The sequence below is a fragment of the Sipha flava genome, unplaced genomic scaffold (assembly GCF_003268045.1).
Source record: "Sipha flava isolate LNK unplaced genomic scaffold, YSA_version1 44_pilon_pilon, whole genome shotgun sequence".
Lineage (NCBI taxonomy): Eukaryota > Metazoa > Arthropoda > Insecta > Hemiptera > Aphididae > Sipha > Sipha flava.
In genome coordinates, this window is record NW_020273203.1 from 495,016 (window position 1) to 506,118 (window position 11,103).

Sequence of the window (11,103 nt, forward strand, 5' to 3'; positions counted from 1 at the left end):
GGGGCGGCGGTGGTGACCACGGCCGTCGAGGAGACGGCGTTTGCGGACGAACTGTTGCAGTGGTCGTCGCCACCGCAGTGCTCGGCCTTGGTCGCTTCGAACCACATAGGAACATCGGAATCGGAATGGCTCCGTCGCTTCCGGAATATGTCGGGTAGGTACTTGCTGTGCAGGTAGTGTTCGAACGTGTACATGGAACCGGCCAACAGCGAGGCTGGGGACATGGGGGTGACGGGAGGCTGCTGTGCAGTGGGCAGCGGCATGGTGGGCAACGGGTGTCGGGGTGGCGAGGTGCCGTCACCACCGCAGAACAGGCAGTTGCACTTCGGGTACTTGGGATAGTGGTGCAACGGGTGCGGCGGCAAGGACGAGCCGTTGACGGGGAAACACTTCTGCAGCTGCGCCGCGGACGGAACTATCATCGGCGGCAGCAGGGACGGCGGCGGCAGCGGCGGCACCACGGACAGATCGTCCGGTCGCGACCGGTTGGGGCTGAACGGCGAGTCCGTTTGTGAGCTGCGAGGCGACCGGTTGTACGACGACGAACCGGCAGGACTGAACGGTTCCTCGAAATCCTTGGACGACCTCCTCAGCGATTCGTCGCTGTCGTAGCCGCCAACGCCGTTCTTCTTGCACCCGTCCACCTCCGTCATCACTTCATCCTTCATCACCACCATTTCGTCTTTGATCAACATTACGCCGTTGTCCTTGCAATCCGCGTCAACATCGTTGTTGTTATTGTTATTGTTGTGGTTCAATATGCTACCGTTGTTGTTATTGTTTATGTTGTTGGGCGAAGTCGCTTGGCCCGCCAACCTGTCCAGCACTTGGTTCAAACGTTTTCGCTTCTTTTGCTTCACCACCACCGGACGAGTGCTGGTGATGTGGTGGTTGTTGTTATTGTTGTTCGTGGCCAGCGGATGATTGTTGTTGGTCTTGTAGATCGTCGACCGGCTCGCCCTGTCTGTCGGCGGCTCCATTTCCACCTCAGCCATAGTCATTCGTGCAGCTAATCGAACAGCCGTTCATTCACCGCGAAATAACTCTCGTGCACGCACGCGGGTGATTTGAAACTAGAAAAAAAAATTTAAAAACACCGTCAAAAACACTGTCCGAAATAATTAAATATATGAGAAAAAAATTAAATAATAATCCACAAAAAAAAAATAGCTTTTACGTCCCCCGTAGTGAACGATCGCCCGACCGTCATCACGATGAATACGGTTTGACGGGGGAGAATAATAATAATAATCATATTGCCGTACGGTCTATAAGAATAAAGTAAGAGCATCGTTTTGGCGCGTAGAAACTGGGCCAAATCGGTATGGTAAATATTATAATTATTATATCGTTCTACGATATCGACGTGCTTAGCGTTTTATTTTTTTTACCAATAAGTCATGTTACAACGTTCGAGGTCGCGAAAAATGTTTTAATCGGGTCACTCGTACGGCGTACTAGTGTCGGGCAATTAATTAAAAGAGGGTGAACTGAAATTTCGCTGCGAGAACTAAACAAGCGTACAGCTAAAGCGTATTAGAAAAAATGTAACGATGTTGAGAAATGACTTTTTTGGTTTGGTTTCCTCGGAAGGCGGAGTTAACGGGCTCGTCTAGGCCGGAGTAAACGTTAAAATCTGAGCGGGGACGACGGTCGACTTTCACGTTTAACAGCCATGGACAACAAATTACGATGTTTTAACGCGCGAGTCCGTATCGAAAACAGTAGTCGGAATAATAGGGTCGTGCGGTTGAGAAACGGTTGCGCTGAACAGTACGCAGTGGAGTGTGCGCGTATAAAATGTGTGTAAATATGTACACATAATATGTGACTGATCCGCGGCGATTTAGTGTCGACGAGAGAGTAGTGTGAGAGAGAGTGGAAACGAAATAACCCGTTATCGTCGCGAGTCCGATGAAACTGCGAACCGAGCAACGGTGGAGTTTGAGGACAAGTCGTTAATAATTAGTGCTACGGACAAGGACGAGGCAAGATATTATTATTACTATTGCTCTATTGCTATGGACTAATGTATTTATTATCGTCGAACGATGTAGCCTATAACGGTCGATACGATACTTAAAACGGAGAATAATCTACACGTTGAAATCGTACAAAAATCGCGGTTCGTCGGCGAGCAATCATTCGATTATCATTGCTACGACGAGAGACCGTGATATTCCGCGTTCGTTCGCTATACGCTCGCGTTGCGTAACGCGGAGTACACTATCGTCGCGGAGTAAAAAGAAACGGGAAAAAATCGTTAACGACCGGCTTGTATCCGTATGCAGGATTGCCCAACTCGACAGCAGCGGGGGTCGGGGACGAGGACGCAAAGCCAGTGGCGCTGAGGTCGTGCGGTGGCGTCGTAGTTTCGCCACATCGTACGCTCGCGGGACGCGACGATGGCACCGCGAGCAGATAAAAAACGAGAGGAGAGAGTCCTCGGACAGGTGCCGTCGACGGATTTACACCTGTGGCGATCGTTTTTTACGGGCGCGCGCGAGCGTCCGATTATCGTCAGGTCGTTGGTGCGGTGCCGCGATCTTGCCGGCTTTCCTAGTCGTCTCGGGTCACCACGCGCGTTATCCCCAGTTATCCGACCCGCCGACGCACGTGTAACGTTATCATTATCATTATTATTACCACAACCACTACTGCTAGGTATTATAATGGTTTCGATGAAAGATGAATATCGAAAATGAGCCCGAGATCGTTATAATAATCATCGTTGTTGTATACGACGCGCATGTATGTAATATGGGTACGCGCCGGCTACGTGCTTATCGGGTCTGCAGATCGAAGTAATATCATGAAATTCATAGGCGAGGTCGGATTATTTAGAAATTGATCCCGATTGGGCCCCGGGCCCAGGAACCACCGCGCAGGGTGATACCTGCGAAGGTCTTAGAAAAGTACCAGTTTTTTTTTTTTTTTTTTGCGTACTCGGCGTAAAATAAAAAAAAATATTTTTTTACTTGTTACGTGCATACATAATTGCATACAAACAAGGGATTTACCATGGTTTTTAAGTCAGTTTAAACCGTGTAATCATCTGTTGACAATTAACTTTTTAACTATCCTTATGGTAAGCTTGAAAAAGACTGATGTTATATAGGTTTTGATGACTTAATGGACGACCAAAGAAAAAATAATAATTTATAAGTAGAGAACTCTCTGAAGATATAAATCTTAGGGTCATAAATTAAATTTATTAAGATAATATGTTTACATACACTGCGAAAAATCGCGAACAACAAAATCAACATTATTTTTTAAGAATTTTTCGGAAACTCCGTTCGAGTATACACGTAGGTACAAGTCCGGCAGTAGTTTGTACAGTTTGTACTACCAGCAGCAGTTAGTAGTAGTAATAGTAGTCCATGTAGAGTAGTGAACTGTGCAAGCCAAGTTAACGACATTCAACCGGTTTCGTTGTCGAGGGATTACGGGAGACGACTCTGTTTTATTTTTTTTTTTTAATTTTTAATTTATTAGGTACTGTTGACGTTTAATTCTCGATTTTATTTTATTTTTATTATTCAGTCGCTTTGAACGACCCGATAATAAAACGATCAATAACCGAAAATAGTTTCCCAACAACGACAACATCACATCGACCAGTCAGAATCATTTTGTCGTTGGCGACAAAGATGACGGCGAACACGATTATGTTCATGAATTAAAAACGAAAAATATACGTAATTATTACGATGGATCGTCGATTAAAACCACATTTACCGCTTTCCGAGTGTGTTTATGACAACGGGACGTTTGCGTGTGAATTTCAAATATTTCCATACATACGGAGTTTGTCGGCAAATCGAAAGGTCGTTTAAAATATCTTCACGCGTCGTACCGATCGACGGCCTATTATTTCACGGGGAGCATTTATGGTTATTTTTATTACTTTTCTTACATGCACGGGGAAAATCAACAAAGGTATCAAAGTATAATAATGTCGCATGTCATCCGTGTGATGCGCGCGATGAATATTTTTCATTACGGTTTACCTGAAAGAACGTTTTATATGTACTCAAAATAAATAACACGTTTTAGCCCACGCATAAGCGTTCGACCTGAATAATTTTTCCTCGTTTAAAGGGGAAAATACACGGCCGTACAGTGTGTGTGATATCTGGCGAGAGAGGGTCCCTTTATAACGGCATATTTCATAATAAATATATTTAATTCTAACCGGCCACGGTTCGCGAACGTTCTGTTCGAACGCGGCACATATATGTGCTACGAACTTTTCGCAAGCAACAAGGGCGCGACGATGATGGTAATAATAGTACGCGACGTGTTGTTGGCGGTGGCGGCGACTTTCACTGCGCGGCAGGCTCTCTCGGGGCGACCCGCGATGATATCGAGATACGATTTACGGCTGACGCGATATCACAATATCATCTTCGCGGCGGCTGCGGAGCGTGTACATTATTATGCTGTACGGGAGAGAATTATGGATCCTTATCTACCGGTCGATCGTCGCTCACGACGTTTCCGAAGTCAAAAGCAGCTTTTGACGAGAAACAAAATATGCTCGCATGACGGCAACGGGAGGAGGAGAAGAAGGAGAAGAAAAAATGCCCGTAAAACGAGCAGCGTGTGACGATAAACTCGTTTCTCCGGGAGGACGCGACACGAACGGCGATCACGACGCGTACGGCGGCGAAAACATGTGCACACTTACCCCGTCCACGCGAGACGGTGAAAAAGTCGTTCCGAACACGGGACAAGGATGTGCGGACGGCGGCGGCGGATCGACGAGAAGGAAATCGATAATAGAAAAAAATTGAAAAATACACGCGTTTATGCGAATACACCGCACATATGATCGAATCGCGATGGATTACGCATTGTCCGCGGACCGCGGCCACCACGGAGGTGTACGTACGACGACTAGCCCGTTGCTCTCTCGTCGGGCGCTCCGCACGTTTTTGGGGCGCCGGAACGGTAGCGCGCCCGGAATACGGCGGGGAAAATGTCCCGACATCAAACGGGCAGAGTGAACTTACGCCACGTGAACGCTGTGCAGGGGGTGGGGGTGAGACGACCTTGACTTTGGGCCCGTCACGTGCGCTCTGGGCCGGCGCGGCCGCGAGGAATCGATAAAATACGACGAGCGCGCGTAAAGGGTTGGTGTCGGCGAGGGTAGTTTTCTTCGGGCGGGCGGAAGGGGCACGTGTGTGTACATATCGAACGCGTAACGTGTGCGACCTGTTGCCGCGCGGGCACTAGCTCACCATCAACAGGTTAACCGCCGCTGTATTCTCTGCTGAGTTTTCCGATGACCGTGAATCGTTACGGTTCGCATCGAGGTCGTTGACCACCACCACACACCACCGACGCCACCCACCACCCTGTCACAGAGATCGATAAATGGTAGTCGTACCCCTATATATTATACGTAAAACGCATTATAGGTACCGACGACCTGACGACGAAGTTTCTCAATACGCAGCGCGTGGTGGTTTTCCAAGTCCAATGTTTCCCAACCGATATCACTGAAAACAAACGTTATTATTGTTACGCGGTCGGTAGAGTTTGACGACGGTTCGTAACGTTTTTTTTTTTTGTTGCGTTCGAATGGCGCATATGATAATATCATCGCGCTTTGTTGCGCGCACCGAGTGTACGACGACGCACTGCCTACGACAATGCGATCATCAAATACACTGTGTTACCGCGAACGACCGAAATATATCCACCGCGAACGACCGACGACGTATTACTTCTCGGAGCTGTTGTACAACCACATACACGGTGGAAACGCGCAACGGACATCAAACGAGGCCGACCGGCTTTCGCGACGTGGCGGCAACGGGGCAAAATATGATTTCAAATTGGCGCGTTAATATATTACCACCATTATTATTATTATTTATTTATTATTATTTTGTGTGGGCGTAAGTGGGAGTAAATTGTGGGAGCGTGTCGCGCGTAGGTCGCGGCCTAAACAGAGGACAGCGCGCGTGGGCCCCCCCTCGCGCGACTCCTACGCCGATTTTTTTTCTAGAGCAATTCGCGCGGACTCTGGTCAAAATACGACATAATAACCGGCGGTGGCGTACGTTTCACGGGCCGACGTGCACGCGGCGGGAACATGTGATAACTCCGACGCGGAGTTCGAAATTTATTGCCCAACAACGAACGTGGCGACGGACGGGCGCTTCGAAAAGTCGTCGCCGCCGTGTCACGGACTGGAAACGTTCCGGGGGACGCGAGCGGCGGACCTCGCACCAAAGCCCGTAGTAGTTAAACGATTCGGTCCATGCGACGAGACGATGCCGGAGAAAAGAAGAATAAACGCGCCGGCAATCGGGTAGGTTGTGCACCGCAACTCGTAGACCGTACGAAGGGTGTATAGATGACTGCAGTTGGTGGTGGTCGTCGGTTTCGTAACGTTACCCCCGCGCGCGCGTTGGGCAATCGCGAACTCCGCGATACACGTCAACTGTACCGTAGGCGTACATACGCGTATTGTTATTACCGTCGTCTTCGTGTCCCTCGTGATCGGACGGCGAGTTTTACCCCTTTTCGCGTGGACCGAACGCTCAGTACGCCCTTCGTCGACGACGGCGCGCGCATTGTGAACACGCAATAACGCCGTCGTACACATATTGTAATAGTTATCGCACGCGGTGGTGTGCAAGTAGAAGAAGAAGAAAAAAACGCACGTGCTACACTATTGGTCGCTCGCGTCCCCGGACACGCCGACCCACTCGCGCACGTACCAAAAACACGCCGGACCGTAACCTCCTCTGCGCGCGCGGACGAGCGAGACGGATTAAGCAACACCGATTTAATGCTGTGACGTCGGACGAGACCAGTACTTCCGCTCTTCTATCCCCACGCCAAACGTACGTAGTACACGGAGGTGTACACGTAACCCCATAGATTTTTCTCGTCGTGTTTCGTACCGGCGGTAAAATTCATGTTATTATTACCTACGCACGAACCGAAGTTTATTTGGCAAACACAATGTACGGGGAACAATGTATCGATGGCGTAGCGCACAAGTGCGATAAGTGACATTTTTTTTGAAAAATTAGCTAAGTGCATATTCGATTTAATCATAAAATTTTGCGCGTTACGCGCAAACGAAATTATAACGTTATTCAAGTAACTGTCGTTCTTTATTGAAATTAGAAGAAAAATGCGATGTGTTTAAATATTACTTTTTTACGAGTACAAAATGCGTTGAGTATATAATTTTTTTTTAAAAATAAAAATGTGGTAATTTCAGGTTTTTTAATCCTCGTTACTCATTACATGTTAAGGAAAATCTAACAAAAAGTTCTTTATAGCTCGTTACATTTTTGAATTGTTATAACAGCTCACACTAAAAAAATTTTTCTCTTGAACAATTACGAAGAAGTCACTCATCACACTTGTGCGCTACGTCATCGATATGATCTTTTGAGTTGTCGTCGAAACGATCCATGAACGGCTGAGAGTATTTTTAAAAAATAAGTTCACCACCGCATTTTTCTGCGTCATACGCAGACTTCGAGCACATCAGTTGTTACTATATTTGCTGTAGGTTCAAAAATATGTTTACACAACGGATTCGAAAAAAAAATAATTTTATGCAAATTATTGGAAATGATTATTATATAAAATATAAAATATTATTATAAATATATAATTAAAGCGTGCAAAAGAATACCACGAAGTCAAATGTGTCAGGTCTCTCTCAGGCAGGGATTTCCGTTATTTTTTCACACATTAATTAATAACTTTCAAAAAGTTCGATTTAACTACACATTTTTCGACGTTTGTCAGCACACGGAATATATTTTTTAACAATCTAAAGGCGCGTTATAGCCATTTACAAGAAGAAAAATTACGATTGTTTACTTTAGTACATGACCTACATTCATTACAACAAAACTCACAAATTATTTTTCTTTAATACGTCAAAACAATTTAAAACCTACGCGCACGTAGTATACATGATATTTATAAATAAGTTTTGAAACTTAAACACGAAACCAAAGTGTCAAATTATTTTCAAGGTGTATTATGAACAAGAACAATAATAAATATTTTTCAATATTGTTTAGTTTAATTGATATTTCTGGTAATGACACAACTGTGTTATTGTTGACACTCGAGCCCTAAAACATGTTGTTCTACTATCATGGTGGTAAGTTATCGCTTATTGACATGAAATTTATCCAGAGTGTGAAGAAGTTTTTTTTTTTTTTTAATTAACCTGTATAACTTCTTAACGGAAATGTCACTATTGAAATTTATAAAAACGCAAGAACAAAAAAAAAAAAAAAACCAATCGTTCGGTAAACAATATTTAAAAATTATGTATTTTTTCGACAATAGACACGCATACAGTTTTGCACTACACAATGGCAGGATGTACCTTTTTTTTTTTTTACTTCACCCACCAAATCTGTTCAAAGGTCATCGGTACATCCTTGGCAATCATTAATTATTTATCCTTGAAAAATATCCAATATTTGAACCCAATTTGAACCCGTCTGGCGCATGCATGTCCACCTCCCCCATATTCTATGTAAACGATATTTAAATATTCGGCCTTTGCATATATGCATTATTAAACAATATTTTTCAAAATTAACATCCGGGAGGCTCGGGTCAAATATTTTAATTAACACAAGACCCACAAATATCCCAAGTCAACACGTATAATACCTATACATAATACGGGGCCACATATCGGTACCTATGTATATTTTACGGAGAAAAAAAAATTGTCATTCTTCAGTTTCATTTTTCCCCGGAGGCACAGATAAAAAAAATTATAAAATAAACATTCTCTTATGAATAATAAAAATTAAAAAATAATAAATATGTTGATCGTAAAATAGTGCCCGGTGCTATTAAACTCGATGGTCGGCCGTTAACGATTCGTTTAATAAACATCATATAATAGCTAAGTACACGATTTATTCATAAGTATCGATATTTCTAGTTTCTGCACCGAAGAAAAACCTTAACATCGGTTTTTATTTTATAAATATATGTAACAGGTAACAGTTGTATAAACAATGAGACCGACTACCTCGTAGTTGAATACCTACATTTTAATTATCATAATGAAATATGATTTTCTTTTTCAACAAATAATCCAGGGTAAAATGAATCGTGTTCACGGTTGTTATTATTATTAACGTAAGGCTTGTGAAATCTATGTCCGGAATAGAATTTCATCGGCCGGGCGAAATTCGCGTTGTACGCGGGTGTCCTCTCCCCTCCGCCCTGAAGTTTATTATTTCTGCTGTTACGCATTTTTAACCGGATGTACCGCCGCACAAATAAATAAATGTTTCTTTCCAATTGCAGTCATCGGTTTACCTAAGTAAATCCGAACGCCCTATAATTAAAACGCGATTATACAATCGACGACACTTTAATGTGCGCACATAGTAAACGACTGCCCGACGGATTTCGATTACACTTGGAGCACACGTAATACGGCCTAGTATTACCATAAAAACGGTCTCTCGAAAAGGAATCCATCGGTCACTAATGGGTTTCCTATTACAATAATCACCGGTTTTCATTCGAACTCGATTTGTTTATTAGTTGTAGATCGAAATTTAATTGAAGCCCGTGCACACGACGGACACGACCCACACTCGGACGCACCACACTACTGTTTTAGTCCAATAATTACATACGTCGGATAGTATGGTTTTCGAAAAATCAACGTGTTATTAAAGTGTCTGGAGAAGCGAAAAACGTCTTAACCGTAATATCAAGCTTAATTTTTTTTTTTTTTTTTTTATTCAAAGACGTGTATCCGAACATGATAAAATATCCACACAACGTATCCGAGACACCGTCGGAATGTATTTTCAAGAAATAAATGAAGTAACTATCAATACCGTCGTGGTCGAACGTAAAAGACGTACACACGGACAAGTACGGCGTAAATAATATTAATATTATTGATAATATCGAGATTTAGTGTACGTACTGCCGATCTAGGCACTTAATGTTTTCACGACGGAAACGACCTACGTCGGAGCGATAACGTGTACCACACACGGTTGTGGTGGCGGTGGCGGTGGAGGTAAATGTGGATGATGATAATGAAAACGATTCTAACCTGTTGAAAACCGTGTTGTTCTCTTCCCGTTTGTATTTATTGAAGGCACGAGTCCAGACGGCGGTTGTTGCAGTGAAAAACGTGCGATTTCCGCGAGCGCAACGACGAGAGCGAACCTTCACGACGATCGCCGCGGTACATCGCGGCGGCGAGAGGAAAAAAAAATACGATGTATATTTTATTTAAAAAAAACACACGAACATGATGTTATGACGTATACGTGTACGAGAGAAGAAGTAAAAAAAAAAAAAAAAAAAAAAAAAAAAAAACCGAGAGACCGCACACAAATCGGATTTATACGTTTTAAAAACAAGATAACGTACGAAACTTGTACGAATGTTATGCGGTGCGAGCGTGAGCGTCTGCGTACGAACGAGAACGTATTGACGGCGGCGTGCGCGTGTTCGAGCAAAAATGTATCGAGAAAATAATAATAATAATAGAAACAATAAAAAGAGAAGAAAAAAAAAAAAAAACGGAGCGAATAAAAAAAAACTCGGGCGCGCGCGTGATATGTGCGGCGCAAAACTCGATCGTGAGACACGTGATCGTTGCGCGGGACGCGTACACTCGCGAAGATGACACACGACGAACGTCCGGACCGCCACTGGCTGGCCGGAGAGCTCCGCGATCACGTCGCCGACCTATACCTGGCACACTCGTGACGTCCGGCGCTCCGCGCCGCGGTGACGGCCACCGCGCACACACGCGCACCGCCACCGCCGCCGCCACCGCCACCGCCGCCGACGACGACCGGCAGCCGACCGCGCACGAACCGACACGACGCCGTCGTCGCCGCCGCCGCCGCCGCCGCCGCCTCCACCGACTCCGATGACGACCAACGCGCGAGACCTCCCCGAAATCTCGACGGCAACGGGAAAATCGTCACGTCGGCCGCGAGTCTTTCGTCCTTTCGTCGCACTACTTTCACGGCGGCTCACACTTTATCCGACAACCAGTCGGTATTTTCCAAGGAATATATAGATCGTTGTAAAATTTAATATTAC

The 11,103-nt window shown here is 44.9% G+C and overlaps 1 protein-coding gene across 1 annotated transcript in view; it reads right to left on the bottom strand.

Annotated features, from left to right (window-relative positions):
• Positions 1-10,750, bottom strand: part of LOC112689495 (zinc finger protein 628-like) — a 16,758-nt gene extending 6,008 nt beyond the window's left edge. Inside the window, exons 1-2 of the mRNA XM_025563235.1 lie at positions 10,097-10,750; positions 6-1,073 (exon numbers count right to left, since the gene is read on the bottom strand). Coding sequence (XP_025419020.1) covers positions 6-1,001 — 996 coding nt within the window. The 5' untranslated portion in view covers positions 1,002-1,073; positions 10,097-10,750. The remainder of the gene's footprint in view (positions 1-5; positions 1,074-10,096) is intronic.
• Between the last annotated feature and the right edge of the window lie 353 nt (positions 10,751-11,103).